Source organism: Mugil cephalus, chromosome 10 (genome assembly GCF_022458985.1).
Source record: "Mugil cephalus isolate CIBA_MC_2020 chromosome 10, CIBA_Mcephalus_1.1, whole genome shotgun sequence".
NCBI classification, from domain to species: domain Eukaryota; kingdom Metazoa; phylum Chordata; class Actinopteri; order Mugiliformes; family Mugilidae; genus Mugil; species Mugil cephalus.
Window position 1 is genome coordinate 11,425,039 of NC_061779.1, and position 21,563 is coordinate 11,446,601.

At 42.6% G+C, this 21,563-nt stretch overlaps 1 protein-coding gene across 13 annotated transcripts in view; it reads left to right on the forward strand.

The window, feature by feature from the left end:
* LOC125015447 (membrane-associated guanylate kinase, WW and PDZ domain-containing protein 2-like) overlaps nucleotides 1–21,563 on the forward strand; it is a 76,481-nt gene that overhangs the window by 45,242 nt on the left and 9,676 nt on the right. For 12 of the 13 annotated variants that reach the window (XM_047597333.1, XM_047597323.1, XM_047597321.1 and 9 more), the window contains exons 7-12: nucleotides 7,284–7,341; nucleotides 9,065–9,186; nucleotides 9,628–9,810; nucleotides 13,673–14,202; nucleotides 14,892–15,060; nucleotides 21,083–21,114. In XM_047597333.1, the coding sequence (XP_047453289.1) occupies nucleotides 7,284–7,341; nucleotides 9,065–9,186; nucleotides 9,628–9,810; nucleotides 13,673–14,202; nucleotides 14,892–15,060; nucleotides 21,083–21,114 (1,094 nt within the window). The remainder of the gene's footprint in view (nucleotides 1–7,283; nucleotides 7,342–9,064; nucleotides 9,187–9,627; nucleotides 9,811–13,672; nucleotides 14,203–14,891; nucleotides 15,061–21,082; nucleotides 21,115–21,563) is intronic. The other variant, XM_047597322.1, reaches the window with a different exon arrangement.

Below are 21,563 nucleotides of genomic sequence, written 5' to 3' on the forward strand. Positions count from 1 at the left end.
ATTTTGAATGTACAGATCTGATGAAGGTGGGAAATTAGTAAAGCCCTCTGTGTGAACTTTAGTTTTTTTCTTTACTTTGACCTCCTCTGTTTTCCTGATAAAAAGAAAAGACCACACAAGTACATTTATTGTATTGTCTTAAGTCACATATGGAGTCATATCTGTAGTGTGTGTCTGAGTCAGTGAATGCTAAAGAGAGACACTGCCCAGATATCTCCAACGTTTACTGTAGAGGTTAGCAACCGCATCAACACAGGTGTCAGCCATCACTCCCCATTAACAACTCCCCAGACACCAACAAATGAGGAAGTGGGACTCGAGTCCTGGAAGCCGTCACATACTAAACCAGTCAGACAGATCACTCTCACGGACTTGTTCTGCCGTAATTTCAATGTGAGGAATCAGCTGAAAAGGTGGCGAAGTGGGTCCAATTGGTGCCAACATTTCGGGGCACGCCACTAAAAAATAAATAAATAAATACATATTAAAATAATAAAATAGCCAACTGTTGCCGACTTGGTGAGTCCTAATCCATCGCACATGGCACTGCATGAAAAGACCTGTATGCGGCCCTGCAAAAATGGGCTGCAGATGCAAACTAATACACATCTCCAGAAAATAGCTGACAGTCAGCTTGGTGCCCACAGCCAGATAGTAGTAGTGGAAATTTTATGTTATGTAATACATCATTTCTGGGGACATCTGGATTGTGTACCTTAGATTAATACTTGATGATACAATCTAAAAGAGGAACAATTACATCAAACTCAGAGGATTGGTTGAAACGTGGCACCCAGGTTAATTCGTCAATTTATTCTGACAAAGATATGTGTTATATCAAAATATGTATTAAAATGGTCCTGGAAAAGCTCCAACTATGACTGTGAGATCCAAACCTTATCACTCGCAAACTGGGATTACATGTATTTATATATATGTATATATATATATATATATTTGTCTTGACTGTCAAAAAACACCATAGGGGGAAAAATATCAACATTTGTATTTTAGTCTTTTTCTCATTTTGTACTTATTTTTAGATGCCCGAGGAGGTTAATTTCTCCGGAATAAATAAAATAGAGATTAAGGAAGAAACAGCAGGCTTAGAAAAACAGAAATGCCTGTCCTGTTAATAATTTCATGGTGTCTCAAATTGACTTGTTTCTTAACAGCGTCCCAAATGATGTTTCTTGGATTCACAGCAGCAGGACGGTTTGTCTGTTCCACTGACTCATGTTGTTCTAATATTTTTTTGCACAACAAAGGACGGTGGTGAGCCACTATATACCACAATATTTGCAAATAGGATTATTTTTATTGTTGACTCTGGTATTTTCTTTGAGTGTGAGAAGTGTCAACATCCAGCTGTTTGAATCAAGTGGAAGACGTGTCAAAAGAAACCTGAATGAACAAAAGTTTTAGAGGAGAAATAATGCCGAGTGTAGACCGGTGCAGATGTAAGTAAAGCGGTGGTTCAGTGTAATCAGATATGTAACAATAAGGTGGTCTTACATCCCGGCTCCTGTCACGGCCTTTGGTCCGTGAATTAATTTGTTTGAGCGGGATCTGAATCAATACCTCCTCCATCTCCATCTCTTCAATCTTCTCCTCCGCTCACACCTCATCCTCTCTCCCTTTCAATCTACCTCTCCTCAATTTCCCCCCCTCTCTCTTTCTCTTCTCTTCTCTTCTCTTCCCACCTCCGTTCTCTCCCTCTGTCTCTTCCTCTGCCCAGTAAAGGACCAGACTGTGACAGGAATTCTAATAACGCCACTCAGCTCTGCACAAACTGGTTCTTACTCCACACACATACACGACTGTTATCAATTCCCAAACCCCTGTCGCAAACATGGCAGGCATTCCTCGGCTTTGTTTTGGTAGAGCCGAGCGGTATTCAGAAGCAAAGTTTGTGTCACTTTAACTGCGATGCTCAGTGTCTCTTTTTATTCTATTTTTAATGCAGCATTTCTCTATGTTACCTGTTTCTCATCAAGAGAAATCTGACGGAAAGCTGCTGCTCCACTAGCTTCTGTGTTTCACTTCAACTCTTGATTCACGTTTTTTTTTAAATTTTTATTGCAGTGTCACAAAGAAACGTTTTTTTTTTTGTGGTACAAACACAGCTGTGCAATGAAATGCTAACAACTGCACACAGCATATTCACCATCTTAGCCTGTTAGCAAGATTAATGTTTGCGCTAGCACTAAACACAAAGTCCAGCTGAGGCTGATGTGCTTGTAGCCTTTGTCTGAATCAAAGCCCGTTAACAGAACGGTTGTGAAGGTCCTGGATGATGCATCCTCTCACAGCACCTTTGAATTCATGGCTTTTTAGAAAAGAGCTTCAGATGTCAGGAAATGTTATTTTTCAGTGCAGAGAGCTCAGCGGCCATTTAGATGACAGATCCAGCTATGTGGCGCTATTTAAATTACTCATCATGTTATTATTTGCTTCTAACGACCACTCCGGTGCCCTGTAGCTCTTTGTTTCTGTGATTTTTTTTTTTTTAAACTTTCTGGGCCCCACTGCGAATTGACAATTTTTCATTTTGGTCCACATCACGGGATACGGTGTCAGTTTTCAAATGAAGAAATATGTATGGATGTAAAAAATCATGCAAGGGGAGTGAATAAAACAATAAATCAGGAGGTGCTGTTCTGAACCACCCCTCTGCCTGAAGGATTACCCACAGCCTGTGTCAGGAAGCAGACATTCAGACGCACTTTCATCAGTGCCGATTTTGCTTCTTTCCTCTTATTATTCCCTTTCCGTTGCTTCAGTCTAATGCATGTCTAGTCTTTTTGCTCCACTTTCCTTTAGCATCTCTCAGCCTCATTCACTATTCCCTTTCCCCTCGCTCAGCCTCTCAGGCTTTCGCTCCCATGCTGAGTTTTGGGAGAGTTTGAGGAGACGCCTGTTTGTGTTGATGTGCGCGTACGTACAACCTTCGCCTCAAAATGTATTGGATCTATACGCCGAGGCTGACTCCCAGAGTTCAAAGGCTTGTCACCACAGATCTGGTTGTCTCACAGTCTTTTTGTCAGTGAGTTTTTTTTTTTTTTGTTGCATAACATAAGCCCTATATCTCCTCCCTTGCACAGAACAGAGCGGGACGAGCTTCAAATCACGGCAGGAGTTGGTTTCCATTCTGCCTTTGATATGCACTCAGGCTCCCCATCAGTTTCAAAGTAATACCAGCGCTACTGACGACAGTGTACTGTTTATAGTCGTTTACAGGCAGAAATCCTCACCGAGATTGACGTCACGGTGTCAATGCCCTTGTCTGTCTGTAACCAACGGAGAAAGACCTGTAACAAAATAACGGACCAGACTGAGAGGGTTAAAAGGAGAGAAGTATAACAAATAATGGAGTTTGAAGATGTAATAGTTTTGAGCAGAGGGTTGCCTCGCCAGTGTTTCTGCTTCAAAACGGTGAGCAAGAGCAAAACGAAGACGGAGGAAGGTTTGCATATGATGAGTGTTGAAGCACAGACGTCGGCCGTACGTCAGTGATGCTAAAAGTGTTACCTCTGAGTTACATCACTGTTATTACAGCCAGACATGTCTGGACGAGGACCTTTTGACTTTTTCACAGTTGCATTTGTTTCTGTTTTCTTGACAACTTGATTTAATTTCCACATTTTTACATATGTTATTGCTACGCCGCTCCAGATCTAGGCTCAGAGGCCGTGCGGAACTTAAAGCTATATCAACTTGATATACTTCTTTGTTGATATGTCAGTCAGCATAGAAGTACTGAATAATATTTTAATTTTTTTTTGTAATTCTCTTTTCATCCAACACCATCACCAATTTTTCTGAAAGACTAAGTACCTGCAAAGCTAATGCCATTAGCCTGTGCTGTACCTTGTGCTGATAAGCTAATCTTAGCATGCTAGCTTGCTATACTAAGATGGTGGTTAAATCATCATTGTCATAAATAATATGTATGCAAATCTTGTTCTGGCTAAAATCCATATTCATGTTTTACAGCTTTTCATGTGTGAATTTTAATCTTTAATGATATCAAACTATACTTGTTCAAACTGTTGTTTAGACAAAACATCTAATTTTTACTGTTTTCTGGAACTGTAGAACAAATAATAATAGCAAAAGTAACTTAATAGCACAATCATTTGTTGCAAGAAGTGTACTTGAAGGATTATTATTATTTTTTTTTGTTGGAGTTTATTCTTGAGGACATTTTTGCTGAGAGTCAGATGTGCTCGGTGCATCTCTCCATGTCAGTCTCTTGGTCAGGGAGTCGTTATGTGAGAGGGGAGATGAGTCATCTAATGCAGAGGAATCGCAATTAGACTGTATGTCAAAAGAGACACCAATGCACACGCACAAACACGCAAGCAAACCCTCAAAAGACACACAAGTGAGCCCCACACATGATGATTTAGTATTTGATGTAGTGTCAGAGACAATGATGCTTCCACTCATTGAGACATGCCAACGCCGCTCAGCCATTAAATACACACTGCACACACACTGCAAATATAGACTCATACGAATGCATTAAAACACACAAACACTCTCCCTCCCTCTCTCTCTCTCTCTCTCTCTCTCTTGCAGGAAATAGAGACAAGACAGAGCCCTCAGCTCAGGCGAGAAAAAAAAAAAAAAAAAAACGACTTCCACTGGTGGTTTCCATGGAAACTGTCTCCCTTTCACTTTAGGGGGAGGGCAAGTGACTAGTGGATGAGTTAGGCCGACATTTAAGGTGGCTCAGGGACGGCGTGGTGGGGAATTTAAGGTGGTTTGAAGTATGAATCCATTTGACTTTTTCACGGCAAACACGAGGTGGGTCATTCGAGGTAACGGCAGCGCGTGGAGTCTGAACGGCGAACGGCTTAAAGTCAGAGCGAGGATAATTGAGGCGGGCTCCCGTTTCACCTTGGACTGCACAGTCAGCTTGCTCGGCAGCTAGGACACACTAGCTAGGACACTCTGACACATACTGTACATTCACACGTGGATTATTGATATCAAAATCACAGATCAGTTCGTAATTACATTACAGCGTGAGGGGATGATGCCACAGTATCCGTGCTGCGCCGACCGGATAATTGTAAAAATAATAGGACTGGGGATTGTAGCGTGTGTGTGTGTGTGTCAGTGAGCAAGTCTCAGTAGACTTTAGAAGGTTAGGTAGTGTTTTGTACTGGGTATCTTTTGAAAACTATCGCTAATGATACACACACCGAGGGAATAATATCTAATACAATGAGAAATGTTTCCTTGAAGTTTCTAGAGTAGGCTGAATTATTTCTTGTGTTTAGTCGTGTTAGTACGACCCAGATTGTCCTTGAGATCTGCAGACCGTGCATATATATGTCTACAGACAAACATACACTTCATCTGGGCATACACCGCCTAGATACAACATCATGACCTAATATTGTGTAGGGGAATGCACACAGACCTGTGGTGTTTGACACATGGGGTGCCCTTACGTTGAGGGGAGGGGTCTCTCTGGATCAGATTTGTTCAAGCGCCTCCAGCAGATACTCAATCAGTTTGGAGTCTGGGGAGTTTAGAGGCTAAGTCAACACCTTGGGCCATTTTTCATGTTTTTAAAGCTGCTCCTGAGCAGTTTTTATTGTGTGGAAATGCACATTGTCCTGGACGACTGCTGCTGTTGTAAAGTGTCATTGCTGTGGGCTGGAGGTGAATATCAGGATCAAACGTCTCCAAGGAGAAACATACACATGTTGAAACGAGATAATCAGTTTATTTCACTTCACCGGCTTTAATGTTGTGGCTGATCAATATGACTAAAACTGCTTTCAAATTTCATTCATTCATTTACAAAAGTGTCTAGAAATGTGGGTTACTGGCATGTTTTTCTTCACAATACATGTGTCATATGAAGCAACATTTGTAAAATACAAAATGCCACAGTGTCTATACAGAAGACATCAGACATTTAAATAATTACAGACCATTTTGGCATCTACTGTGCTTAAATACCAAATCCCGAATATGCTGAAATTGGCTAGGAGAGCGGCCTGAGATGAGTGTTGAATTGTGCCAAATAATGATGGACAGAGGACAATGACCACACACCTTTTCTCTGCAAGTGCAACAACCAACCTCTATGCTCACCAGTCCTTATTCCCACTTTGTCTCACTTTAATTTTATTCACATCCCCCAGCGTTCCTCTTCCTACCACAAAACTTGTCAGTTTTACTTTTTGAATACATGCGAATATAGATATATATATATATATGAATGTGTGTGAATGTATTTGAAATCCAGTAATAAGCTCAGGGTCAAACAAAGTACCAGATGACTCACTGTTGGAGTATTTGTCCTCCTTCCCAATCTGTACGACACTAGCACCCCGCTACGTTTGTCAGGTTTGCCTTATTACACAGTCACAAATTATACTCTTTAATACAAGACACCAGGATTAATTAATATGAGAGAGGAAGAGCAACCCTTCAAGAACATTTTCTGATGAATATTAATGAAAAACATTATATTTTCTATATATATATGTGTAGTATGAGTGGGAGGGAAACAGCTTGGGTATATGAACGGTGTTGGGGACTATGTGTACCTTAATGAAGGCTGAAAGACCAAAACATCTTGAGTTTTGCAAACACCGGCAGAGGGAGCTCATCACAACACACCGTACGTTGTGTGTACGTTGAGTGTATATGTGTGTGTGTGCGCGTCAGTGGGAAGTTTGAAATGAATTGGGAGGCTGGGGCGCAGTGTATGGGAAGTTTAGCGGTGCCTTGACCCAGTTCCTTTCGGTTGAGAGAGGAGAGATAAATCAACAAAGGGATGGATGAAGTGAGCAGGGAACAGAGAAGCAGAGGAGGGAGAGGAGGAGACAATTAACACAACAGCCATGGATGCCATCCAAGGCGAAAACGAGTGGGTGGGTAAAGGGGGGGAAAAAACAGAGACAGACACGAAGTACGGTGAAGGTACATGGCTTTGAAGGATTTGTGCGCACAATAAAGGGAGGTGAAAGAAAGAAAGAGAGGGCAGGACGAAATGTGTCAGATGATTTAAATCTTTTCCGTCCGCCCTGCTTTGTATTGATGTCTTTGTTGTGATTCTTGTCTCCATGAAGAAGCCACCATTGCAGATCGAAGTGTTGTCTGTCTATTAAAGGAGCACTTTGAGAGCGTCTAGCTGTGAGCACTGAGATTCATGTCGTCTCCCCTCAGCGGTTCAATTTAGTGTCTACTTTCCTTCTTCCGCTCTCAGCATAAACTGACTTCATTTCCCTTGTCTGGTTTCTTCCTCCTCTCAGAGCTGCCCTATGGCTGGGAAAAGATAGATGACCCCATCTACGGCAGCTACTACGTTGAGTAAGTTTCCGTGGTTGCCTTGGATAACTCACCGTGTAGTTAAACAGGAAATGCATCTCTGTTGTTTACATTGGCTCGTTATGAATTATAAATGGCTAAATTCTCTTAAATTCTTTTTCATATATTGCCACTTATTTTATTAAAAACTGCTTTCATGTGTAATATCACAAACACAATATAATTCTTTGTAGCTGATCTTTTATGTGGATGTACATTTAATTTTATTCCAGGCCAAACCTTAAACATTGGTGTAGTATATTTTTAAACTTACTGAGCCACAACGATCCACTGTAGGTACAAATTAACTGAGCAATTATGTTTTACAGTCAATACAAAGGAAGTGTCATAAAACAAAGTGCCCCCCAATTTTAGATTTATAATTTACTCGGTTAAGCCTACTTTACTCTCACTTACTTTAAAATACTGTAATTATATTAACGCAGTGATATACCCTCACATTACAATATAACAGCTTCATGATTGTTATAATGTTCAGTTTATGTTGAAACAGGGGTCGCGTTGTGGTGCGTTTAAAGTGTATGGACTTAAACCCGAAGGTGTTTCTATTATTTAGTCCACTAACTAAAACTGGGTTTGTCAGAATAATAGAAACATTAGAAACACACTACAATTAAATATTACTAAAAAAACACATCTCTTTTAGTTGTTTTAAACTGTTGTTGAATAAAATAACCTTCATGAAGCTGCGATTTAGCGCAGGACTGTTTTTCAGTGTAATTGTTTTCACTGGTGTACCTAATAAAGTGTCCAGCTTGCGTAAATCGTGAGCAAAAGGTCAACTTCATGTCAGCAAACACCTGCCTGATATTAGTCAAACAGTTGTTGGTACAGTTCGGTTAAAGAAAGAAAAATCCACAGTGGAAATACTGAAATAACATGAAAGAGACAAAAGCATTAAAGAAAGAAAACCAGACAACTTGAAACAAAAAAAGTAATAATAGATAAAAATTCACTAAAAAATTTACTAATGAAAATCAGAAAATGCTTTCAAGCTGTGGTTCAACAGAATAATTTAAATAAACTTGAACCTTTGAAGAAATTAATGAAACTGGTTTGGTCAAAAATGATGGTATTTAAATAAGGTGCGTCCTGTAATTAGCATCACAGGTGACTTAAGTCTGCCTATTTAAAGGCTGAAAAGTAGTTAATTGATGTAAGTGTACAAACAATTATGTCCATGGGAGTATTTTAGTTTTGGTCCAGATCTTCAGCTTGGTTAATGTTTGTAATAGTGCTGAAGGTTTTATCAAATCAATGTCCATTTGTAGGGAGGTGGCACACACCAACAAGTTTGACATGGCCCAATAAAATTGAGTGAAATTGAGATTTGTCCTCAAGACAAAGCCCTGGGAAGACGCATCCTCTTCAGGAACAAATTCTGCAATTTTAAGTCACTGGAAATCCAAGTTTACTGTTGTACGATGCGATTACTTCCATCACTATGAGTACATACAGTACATACTCTACTAAATACAGTACGTACTCTCAAACAGCACCTGGAACTTCCAGTGTTAATTCTCAGCGAAACTATTAACTCTTTTCTTTAACAGAGAGTCATTCAACTGCATGTAATTATATCAGAAATCCACTAACACCTACATTTAGTTTGTGAGGAAACTGGAGGACAAATGCTTTGATATATTTAAAAATGCCGAGCTGTAGCACTTGTTTTTTCGAGTGTGGTGATCTTCTATGTTTTCAGTCACATCAACCGAAGGACTCAGTTTGAGAACCCAGTCCTGGAGGCCAAGAGACGCCTGGAGCAGCAGAGGCAGATGCAGAGCCAGGGACTCTCCGCTCTACCGCTACCCACAATATATAGAGGTACAACACTACACAATGTGCTGTACTTACATGAAAACATGCTGACATGCTCCCGCGCAGTTGTACAAATATGAAAATGCCGTGGCTGCAGAAAGAATGTGCATGCTACTTGGCTTTGGCTTTGAAGCCTGTGTGCATTTTCTCACTGGTTTACTGACTTATCTCAGGCCATTTCATGAGTGGTCGATGGGGCAGATGCACAATGTCACATTGTATAGGGTTGAACTGAGATCACTGGCTGTGCAGGGGGCAGAGTACACGCTCACCCCGAGGCCACTAGTGTGCCTGTTTCAGACGCGATTGTGAAGACACACCAGACCAGTGCAATGTGTAAAACCGACTATTCCTACGAGGAGATTGTTGCTTTGGCTTCCAGAAGAAAAAAGGTAAACCGAGGACACGATGGATCGCGTCACAAATCAAATGTGCTCCTCATTGCAGAGAAGCCGTTGTTTACGAGGGACCCCACCCAGCTGAAGGGCACCTTCCTGTCCACCGGCCTGCAGAAGAGCAACATGGGATTTGGCTTCACAATCATAGGAGGCGACGAGCCCGATGAGTTCCTGCAGGTGAAGAGTGTAATACCGGACGGGCCCGCTGCTCAGGATGGAAAAATGGACACAGGTGTGTACGATGCAATTCTGACAAAATGAGGTTTGGACGAACTGTAGCTGTCACCGCTGATAGTGTAACTCTGTAGCGCACGTCTTAGCGTAACTACACAATTTATTTTTTTCAGGCACAACACAGTCACTTAAACAGACTGATACTATATCTGTGATTATGTTGTGTTCTTGTGATTACGTGTTGCATTGAATTCAGTTTAAAGAGATATTCAAAGTTTATCAGAAGACACTTTAATTTTCCATAAGGAGATATTAAGGTATTACCTAAACTCCGTGGATCGATGAAGTATTTCTGTTTTCTGTTCCAGTTATCAAGGTTGCCTGCTTCCTTTTACCAGTTCTCAAGTGTTTGTTCAGCCTCAGCTTTAAAACAATCAGATTTTCTTGGTTTGCGGATTTTGTGGTATTAAATCCTTAGGTGATTTTATTGTGTTCTCGTTGTTTTCATCCAAATTAAACACAACGCAGCTTAGAGAACTAACCTTCTCTTCCTCCTTTTTTTTTTTTTTTTATCTCACACGCCCACATATGGCAGGGCACATTTTATATACAAAAAGGTGTCACAATGCTTGTTATGTAAAAACAAAAACAGTTAATGTTGAGCTAATTAAATACTTTTCTCTCTGCATTTAATAACTTATGTCAGTACAGTGACGAAATCACGTTAAAACTTCAAAAGACATTTAAGGCCTCACAATGATCCGCTCCCAGACAAGCACCTCCCTCCCCTCTCTATGCTGTAACATCCGCCTAGTGATAAGACCCAAAAAAAAATTATTTGATTGTCCATAACATAAGCCCACAAAACGCTTTCTTCATCCGCAAATCCATTTCTTCTTTTATAGCCGTAGCACAGGTGCTGTATCCCGGCACCTGTGCCAATAGTCCCGGTATTAATATTATAAACAGGTGTTTTCACTCATAAAACCACATGAACCGTAACATCCACACAAGCAGAAATGTTTGTCTCATGAGGCCGCCCTCGAGAGAGACCCAACATTATTTTATGTGGAAAGTTAAGATTGGGTCCTCGCGACAACTAGTGTGCGTTAATTCGCAGTGTCCTTGAGTGAAGACACCAAATGGGTTCATTAAGCAGTTTTGGATGAAATCAAGGAGGCTCCTACACCTGTATTTGTTCCAATTCAGGAGGTAATGATACATTGTGTTCCAATGTTCTGACATTACATGGAACTGAAATGTCCTTAATGCTACCAACTTTTGTGATTGGACATAAATTGGGAAATAAACAAATCCGTAGTGGAGCATCAGCAACGAATGTGGGCACTGGCATTTATTGCCGTCCTGTATATGAACGACGTTTTCTTAGTTCGATTGTGCATCTAGGGTTCGCATAGAGTAGAAAATGTTTTAATGCATAGGTCTTCACCAGGGGGTACTGCAAGGCCAAGTCTTTGGTTGAATAGACATTTTTCTTATATATTTTTTCAATTTAAATTTCTTTAAAGACACATTAGCATGAAACCAACATATTTTAGTAAAGGGATAAATGGAGGCAGAAGACGTTATCTTTCAGTCAGCACTTCACTCACTCAGCGATACAGGAGCTGTCTCAACAGCGCCACACTAGACCTGTCAATCTAAGCCTCCTGTACACAGTAGGCCCCGCCCCTATCGCCTATGAGCCAATCACATGCTGCATATTACGCACTGAATAGAAATAGAAATAAAAATTATGAATATTTGAACCTTTGTATTATTTGAATAGCTTAATACTGAATGATAATAAAGATGTATATTCATAAATAGCACTAGGTCGAGTTTAATGTAGAACACATATAGTAGTTAGGGGGTCCCTACTTAATCTCTCCATCACTTTGGAGGTCCCTGGCCTTAAAGACTGCTGCTCCCTGAAGATGTGCTCTGGACTCATACACCCACCAGGTGCTCAAGTAAACAGCCACATTGAACACATCCATATTGGTCCACGGGAAGCGCGTGTTCTCACTGCAAACAAATAACTTCAGGGAGCGATTACACACGGGCTGAGACTTATAACTCTATAGGTCTCTATAACTCTCTATAACTAAACTGATTTGTCATGGGACGGAGTTATTCCTGCGTTCACACCGACCCAAATGAACCGACCTGGAGGGAAACACAACTGGACTCTGAACGACGACAAAGGAGAGGATGAAGGTGTCCCCAGGGAAATTATTGATTGTGACTGATTTGGAGTCGTGAAAGAAGTGACGTTAATAAAATAAGTGTGTTTCAGTCACAGGATCAGAGAACATGATACTGTATGAGGCTCTGTGTGTGAGCTGGCCCCATGTCGGCACGGCTGCTGCCTTAACCGCTCATTTAGGCCTCACATCGGAGCTGCGTCGCCTCCTACCTGCTTCACGCTCCCTCCCTCTGCTCTTATGTCTCTCCCTCCGCCTATCAGTTTCCTCTTTTATCTGGATTCTATCTCTTTTTTATTTTATCTCCATCTCTCTCTCTTTGTCTTTCCAGCGTACCCTTCATTATGTCGTCTTATCTAACCACGTCATCCGTCTCTGTTTTCAGCCTCAGTGTATTTTCATCCATTATTTTCATCCATTTTCTCTTTCCACCTCTCCACTTTTTCTCTCTTCATCCCTCCATCCTGATCCGTCAGCCCTTTTCTCTCCCTCTGTTCTGATTTCTCTCTCTCTCTCTCTCTCCAACTTTCTGTGACATTGCCGGAGCTGCGCACGCTCACACACAGACGCTCCCTCGCTGAGATTAACTGGCCTATTTGAGCTGTGCAGCGTTGCTTATAGGGATTGTGTATGATTGTGCATGTGACATGTACGCTGTGTGTTTGTGTGTGCACATGGGAGCGTGTGCGTGTCTGCATGTGTGACAGAGAGCGCCTCTAGAAGTGTGAAATAGAGGATTTGAGGCAGCTGCATTTGTCATGGGGCTGTGACTTTAAAGCTGAAATCCATAACTTTCCGCACGTTCAAACTACAGCAGAGAATCTGGTGTCGCATTTGGGAAGTTGTTTCACTCCTCTGTTACTGGTATGCAGGACAAAAAAAAAAAAAAAAGACAAACAAAAAAAAATATTAGTGACCAACCAGGTAAAGTGGAGAAAAATTTAAATCTTAAGAGCTGCTGGAATTGGACAGATTATTTATATTTATGCCTGAGAGAAGGGGAGGAGTTTAGCATCACAAGGGAAGTGATATAAGGACCAGGGTGTGTCTTGTTCAGGTCCTTTGTCCCTTTGTCCCTTTGTCCCTGTCTGCCATGCTGCCACATCAATCATTATGTGTTGTTTGGTGTCGAGAAAGATGTAAGATGTCCTGATTTCATGCATTCAAATATGGTTTATGGTATGCATGGCAGCATATTGACTTAAGTTTTTGTTGTATAGATGTTCATCCTTTCCCCCATTTTGCCAACCGTCTCCAAATAAACAGTTAAGCGGCTTTCATTTGTGTTTTCAGCTAGTCACCAGACCAGGAAGGAAGAGGCAGAATCATAATACATGATGCATGAGCCAAGACTCAAATCTGTTAGTGCTCAAGACTGTGAGAGGGTGCATCATTTGAATATTTGAGATTTCATGATTAAAAGGTCTCCGTGGATGCCAGTGAGCACCAGATGGTTGTCATATTCACCCCCTCCCATCTCTCTCGGCGCTCCTTCCTCGCCCATGAACTTGTAGATCGAGGGCAGTGACGGCGAACTGATGTTATGTCGAAGTGGAGAAGGACGATGAAGTGCTTCCTCCACGTTGCCTCAGCACGCTGCAGTACTGCTGAGATTTAACTCTTATGACAACGGGCTGTCACAAGACAGATCTGTGCAACATGTGACATAGTGCGACTATAAAGCCCTCTGTCTTCTTGTTTCCTCTTCCTCAGGTGATGTCATTGTCTACATCAATGACATCTGCGTGCTCGGCACCACACACGCCGACGTTGTCAAGCTTTTCCAGTCGGTGCCGATCGGTCAGAGCGTGACCCTGGTGCTCTGTCGAGGATACCCTCTGCCCTTCGATCCCGAGGACCCGAGCGGCGCGGCCAGCACCTCCCTGACGCCCATCGGCCTGGAGCATCGTCCACTGGTGGTGAACGGGCGCGGCAGCTACGACCCGTACCTGGAGTACCTGTCGCTGAGCTCCCAGCTTCCTCCTCAGGCCCTGGCCCAGGCCGGAGGCTCTCACCCCGGGGACACGCACCTCGACGGCTCGTCCCTGCCGCCCACCACGCCCGGCTCGGCGTCGGCGCACACTCCTCACGACGACAACGTGTCGATGGCCTCCTCTGGGACTGCTGGCGTTGCCGGGGCAACCTCGCAAGGGGCAGAGCTGCTAACGGTTACTATGGTGAAAGGGGCGGAAGGATTTGGGTTCACCATCGCCGACAGTCCCACCGGTCAGCGAGTTAAACAGGTGACGGTCACACGTTGAGTACTCCTGAAGTAAATGTGGTTTCAGACCCGCTCTGTATTTTAATTATAATCCACTGAGTTAAATCTGTCCTTTCAAGAATAAAATCTCAGTGCTCAGCTAAACTCGGTAGTAGAGCCGTCTCACAGTTTAAACCTGAGGCAGAGTTAAAACAACGGGTCGTGGAGATTTTAAATTGTTCAACTCAACCAAGTAGAAAGAGATTGAGATAATAGGAACAGAGTGAACTCAGTCTGTGTTGCCACGGCATGGAAATAAACGCTGAGTATCCTACAGATACAGAATGAAAAATCAGTGAGTAACCAGGCAGGAAAAGTAACAGATAAATAAGAGGAGATGAGCTGGAATGTGGCAGATGCTGTTTCTCATCCCTATTGTATTTGTATAATACAGCATATGGACTCCCCAAAAAACCAAAAACATCTGTTTAAACTTGTCATTTCTGAGTCTTATTCTTTTACAAACGAGAAAAAAAAAAAAAACTGCCTGTGGAGTGTCATTATAACAGCAGACATTCAGTTTTTAAACACTGGATGATGAGGAAAATGGACGGATTAAAGTCCCAAATTTCCACACTAGCACAAGTTTTATCCTTCTGTCGATGAGCTTGTGTTATTCACACACACTCAGGTTAAATGCAGTGACCGTGGATGTGTGGTGCTGTGGTGCAGGTACTGGATCCAGGCTCACAGGGATCGTCGGGGGTGGTGGAGGGAGACCTGATCCTGGAGGTGAACCAGCAGCCGGTGGCTGCAGCCGGGCATGGGCGAGTGGTGGAGATGCTCAAAGAGTGTCCTGTGGGAGCGGAGGCGACACTCCTCATACAGAGAGTAGGAACAGGTGAGAGACTCCGGTACAGCTTTTCTCCATCTCTGTTGTTCATTCATAAAGGCTGCAGGGAGGCTTGTAAACGCGTAACCTGATAAAACAGATTTACAGCACTGATTCACAGTAAGTTCATTGTATTTACAACAAAGCCGTTTATTTTTGGGGGTATAAATTTCCTTTCACATAATAGTCACAATAATTTTCACTTTAATGCTCGATGACAGTCTTTAATCTATTTTGTATCTTCAGCGGTGGGAAAAAAAAAACATTACCCCCGCAGTTAATACCAAATCACATGTGACATTTTGATACCTTGCAAACACCGACATCATTTTAGCAAAAGTGGAAACGGGTCCAGTGCAAAAGCAACTTCCATGTTTTATATATAAGCTGGCTTCTGATCAAGAGGCACAAATATCACTTTGCAATGCAGCCCCAGCTGTAGCTTTGCAAGAGAGGAGTCAAGTAGAGTTGACAGTGAGAGCTGAGAGAGCAAAAGAGATTTTGATTATGATAATTTTGAGAACCCGTTCTATTTTTGAGCACATTCAAGTCACAGTGGCTCTTTACTTGAAATTTATTCAAGGCTCTAGAAGAGACTTTATTTTTGGAACATTAAATAGTTTAGAAGAATAAGTTTGTCTGGTGCAAAACGGGACAAATTAGTGTGTTATGTCATGAAATCAAATTGCTTGAGCAGTGAGTTCTGTGTGTCAGTTAAGGAAAAATTAAAAATGAATGGAGAAATCATTGCAGTACCCATTATTGGACCGTAAAAAAAAATATAAAGCACTAGAGTGCAGTGATCAATATGTTGTTTCATAATGTTTCATGATGTGCTGACTCTTGTAGGGAACACAAAAATATTACAGACTAGAAAAGAGTTTAAGCAGATGTCAGACTGAATGTTTTGTGTGACACAGCGTGTGTTGTCTGTGGCTTCCAAATTCGACTTTATCACCAGCGTGTCGTAGATGTTTTCCAGCAGAACAGGCTGGAGCAGCGTGGAGGGGATTTTTTTACATGGGGCGTTTTGAAGATGCAGCACGGCAAATTTAAAATGAAGTGGAGCGCTCGGATGCTAGGTGGAGTTAAAATTACTGTAAGGTGCAGAGCGGCTCTGTGGGTAGTGGGTAGCTGCAGCCCTGCTGTGGGGGAAGAGGTTTCTTTCCCGTCGGGGCCACTCATCTTCAAAAATACATGCTGTTCCTTCACTGCAGTGTGCTTTGGACAGAAATTACCATTGAGTGTAATCAAGTTGACAAACAAGTTGAACTGGTTGGTGTGATGCTGTTTGACTCTAGTCAAGAAGAGAATAAAAACCACAAAGCTGCAAATCCTGCATTTTCTTTCATGTTACTGATTTGATTTGAATTCACATATATTTATTTCTCTAAACGTGAAAGACTAAGGTTATGATATGCCCTTGGTTCCGAGCAAATAAATGATTATAAAGTGGCTGAGAGAAAAGGCCAAGGGAGAAAGAAAATTAACGATGTCTTGTTGCCTTTTCCCCCTTTGTTGTATTTCCTGCACAATCGGCCACATGCAAGGAAATTAAATTGCACAGCTAAAGCCTTATTTGTTTAACACATGCTCTTGCAGTGATCTTTTAAAAGGTGCTCTGGTCACAGGTCAAAATTTGACTTGATAATTAACCCTGGCAGCCACCTGACAAGCGCGCGCTCTCAGCCACACATCGCCGCTCCGACGCGCAGATGAAAGTCGAAAAACTTTCCTGTCCTTCGGCCATTTAAAGGAACAAAGTTCACAAACTCATTATATGTTTTAGATGTGCCACACAGCAGCCCTGCGGTTCACATTTCTGTGCTCATTTTTTTTTGCCGTGGAGATAATTTGCTGGGAGTGAAGAATTAAAAGTTAAGAATTAATTTGCATTGTTTCTGAGAACAATAAAGAAGAATTATGGGTATGGTCTTGTTTGCATCACCCTTTTCATAGATTGTATTTAATTATAGACGAAGGGAATCAGTCTCATATGCATCCCCGGTTTAATTAATTGAAGTGCGACAAGAATTATTATTGGAGACCTGCAAAGCAATCAAAGACATTAGCTCTTAGTGTCCCGGCACATTAGACTGTCTAAGTGCTGCTGGGTGGTTTGCTGATTTTACGCCAGTCATGGTGTCTTGAATCTACAGTTCGTTATTAACAATTATTGGAGATGTGTGACAAACTGAACGCGTACTGTATGTTCAGTTATGCTCTGACACTTGATTGCATTAAATCTAATGAATCTAATGAATGAGTGGGACTGAGATGAAGCAGAATGGGTGAACAGGAATAGAAGCTGCAGCACTGTATGCAACTGCATGTGTGGATGTATATGTGAGCAGGTGAGATCAAACGTGACAGTCCGGCGTGTTTAGAGCCAACACCTGCCACCTGGTGGTTAACCTTTGCAACGTCAAGCTCTCGTGTTTCGCCGTCGGAGACGACATTTAAAATATATCCTGTAATTCAGTGCACAAACGAGGCTGCCCGACGCAGGTGCAAAAGCGCAGATCTGTATTTTAATTCTCGTGATAGATATCCTTCTAAAAGTGGCGATTTATCTCCCTTCCCCCAAAACGTGTCATCTCCTGCCACAGCCTCACCAGTTTCTATCAAACAGCTCAAGACAACGGCCCCACAGGGACTATCAGGCTGACACAACAGGAACCTCTGTGGCTCTCTCTGTGCGGCTCCGCTCTCTGCAGGGTGAACCAAGGGACAAGGTCCTTTACTGTGACTCAGACGTGCAAAATGTCAGGAATGTTTAAACATGTTTGAGTTCACAGACGCTGAGAAGATTTCCGCGCGCGGCATTTCGTGCAATTTTGGAGTTGACCAAATGATTTCAGATGTGTGGCTGCGAGCAGCGGAGCTGTCTGTAACACAGACTCAGTGTTAGACTTCCACTGCATGTGTGACTCCGTGTGTGTTTGTCTCCGTCTGACTGCTTCACTGTAGCGTGGGCGCTCTGCCAGAGCTTCGCCGAGCTCTGGTCGTGTTCACAGCTCCGTCCACTGACATCCCAGTTTGAAGCGGAGCCAACCACCGACCGGAGACATTTGCAGCGCCAATGAGAACGCAGGCCGAGGCTGCGAAGAGAAGGTTGTGAGGTGGCACAAGCCAATCAGACTAATCTGAAGGCTATCCAGCACTCAGCAGGATAGTCTGCGAGGCTGGCCTGCCAGACTGGCTGACCACTGAATTGCGAGAGAAGCCACGTGAAGCCTCTCTCCCTGCCATTCATTTGTAATTCATCAGCGTGCGAAAGAGTGCAGTACACATCCGGCACATATACCGACGAATTATATTAGCATTTAAATTAAGCTTAAATGCGTCTGTGAGGATGACGGGTAATGTGAGTGGACAATTGCCTCGTAGCTCATATTCATTTCTTTCAGTGGGTCATTAAGGAAAGTTTCCTGACAATGAGTTATTAGAATTCCTTAAAGGCTTCCCTGAAGGAACGTATTCCCTACAGAACGTGGTTATTAGTCCCAACCTCCCACCGAGCCCTCCCTCATGTTGCTGCCACCGCGCTGAATCATTTCAGCACCGCGGATAGCGCCTTTCTCAAACCCCATTCACGTATATGACATTCATATATATATAGTTTTTTATTTCTGTTTTCCTCATCTCCTTGCCTACTCCACCACAGTGACGGGCGCAGCGGGGACGGATGGCATGTGGTTTTATAATGGAAAACAGTTCCAGGTAGCAAAGCTGCTTTAATTGGGCGAATGGAGGAGGTCTGGAGATGAAGAAGTGAGCGGATAAAAGACGAAGAAATGTTGGAAATGAACAGAAATGTTTAACTTCACGCGGGGGCACAGTGATCGATTCTATTTCTCACCTTGCTCGCTGATTTCGATAGAAAAGTTCTGGTCTGTTGTTAAGTGCGGAGGCCTTCATCTCAACGTCTGAACATGATGAATTAGAGAGTAATTCCATAAATATATTCCACCCAGTGGTCTCTGACATTTCTCAGGAAAGCTCATAAAGTGACTGAATATTAAATATACTCGGGATCTCCAAAGAGTATTTTACAAGCGCCCACGTCTGTTAAAGGATTCAGGAATCTGCTTGATGAGCGTGTCTGTGTGTCTCTATCCACATGTGTAAAGATTCAGACTGAATGTTTGAACAAGGCAGCCACGGTTCCCCCACGTCTGGATGTATGTATGTATTTGGGTCTTGGCGGCATAAATGCAGTGAATGTCTTTGATTCTGCGGAGCCACGGGGGAGCTGTGTTGATGAGATTGTTGTGAAGTGGAGTGCTCCCTGCTTCCCACATGCAGATAAAATACGACTTAAAAAGACAATTTGTGCACGTGTGTCTCTGTGTGCGTGTGTGCGCGCGTGTGCGTGCGTGTCAAGGGGGTGTGGGTCTGTGCTCTCGCCTGCAGCTAATGATGTAATTATGTTGAAAACAAACGCAACAACCAACCCCATTTAGGAAGAGTTACACAAAGTCAAAATAGAGGAATATGAAATCAGCAAACCGAGAGATTCTGTCAGTCATTAAGGGGAGTTGATTTTTGATTAGCAGGGCAGCACAGTGGAGCGGTGGTTTAGGACTGATGCCTCAAGGCAAGAAAGTTCTGGGTGCGGCTCAACAGCCCGCTGGGACCCTCCCGCATGGAGCTCGCATGTTCCCTCTGTGCCTGTGTGGGTTTTCTTTCTCCTTCATAAAGTCCAGAGATATGCTCGTTAGGTTAATTGGCGATTCTAAACTGGCCGTAGGTGTGCTGTGTGAGCTGTGTGGTTGTCTGTCTCTACCCTGCCTCTTGCTCAATGACAGCTGGGATAGGTTCCAGCCCTTCCCGTATCCCCCTTGAGGACGAGCGGTTACCGAAAAGAAATTAAATGAAATCTCATTAGCGGAACTCTTAGTGCAGCGCTGTGCAAAAGTTTTAGGCAGGTGTCGCGGGGGAATATCCTGTAAACTAGGAATGCTTTCAAAAATATAAATAATGATTTATTTTTTATCAATTTACGAACGTGAACAAGTGAGCGAAAACAAGGAAAATCTAAGTCACATCAATGCTTGGTGGTATTACCCTTTGCCTTCAAACCAGCATCAATTCTTGTAGGTTCACTTGCACAAAGTCAGGGATTTTGTAGGATCGTAGACGTAGTGGTCGGCCAAGGAAACTGAAAAACACATCAAGCTTATTTCCCTCCCTGGAAATCGGAAGATGTCCAGCGGAGCCATCAGCTCAGGACTGGCAGAAACCAGGTACACCTACGGTCCAGAGAAGTCGGGCCAGAAGTGGTCTTCATGGAAGAGTTGCAGGCAAAAATCCACACTGCCGACATGAAAACAAGGCCAAGCGACACAACTACGCACAAAAAGATAGGAACTGGGGAGCAGAAGGAAGTTTGTTCACCGAAGGGCTGGAGAGCAGTTACAATAATGAGTCTGCAGGCAACAGTGAAGCACGATGGAGGTTCCTTGCAAGTTTGGGGCTGCATTTCTGCAAATGGAGTTTAGGATTAATGACGTCCTCAGTACTGAGAAATACAAGCAGATACTTATTCATCATGCAGTACGATCAGGAGGCACATGATTGGTCTCAAATTTAATCTGCAGCAAAGACCACAAACATACAGCCACTATCTTCAGAGTAAAGAAGAAGTGATGGCATGGCCCCCACAGAGCCCTGATCTCAACATCATCGAGTGTGTCTGGGATTACATGTCTGGAACAACCTACCAGCAGAGTTCCTTCAAAAACTCTGTGCAAATGTATCTAGAAGACTTGATGCTGTCTTGAAGATAAAGGGTCACGCTAAATATTGATTTGATTTAAATTCCTCTTCTGTTCATTCACTGCATTTTGTTAACTGATGAAAATAAACAATAAACACTTTGTGTTTGAAAGCATTTTTAGTTTACAGCATCTTTTCATACCTGACCAAAACTTTTCCACTGTACTGTAGATTCCTCCTTATTCTATATTCTGGAGAGTTTGAATTTATTCTCTATTAACCATTTCTCTTCTCTCTCCATCTCTCCCAGGTCACATCTCTCCGTGGAAGGCGTCCAAACAGGTACAGTGATTAAAGCAGAAGTGTTTGTGCTGGGATGTTAAGATAATTCGTCTCAGTGGCTGCGTTACCTCAGAGGTGTCTGACTTTGACTTTTGCTGCGAACGGTGGCGGCCTCTCCTGACCCGCTTATTAGTTTCATCACATCACATGTCACGTCTCAGCAGCTGGGGAAAAGCTCTTCAGATTTATACTTAAACTGCACCTGTTGCTGCCTCTGCAATCAGCTCTTATTCATGCTGGAGAGAATATTCAGACACGACGCTTCTTGCCTCATTTGGGCTTAAAATGTGAATATTGATTTGAATTTGTTATCAAATCCGCTCCTGCCCAAATACTTATTTTCTTTATTGCATAATTGAGCCACTGAAGCGTCAAATATATCTTCCACACTTGATATAATAACATTATTCTTTATAATCATTGTAATTATGTTTTATAATTATTTATCA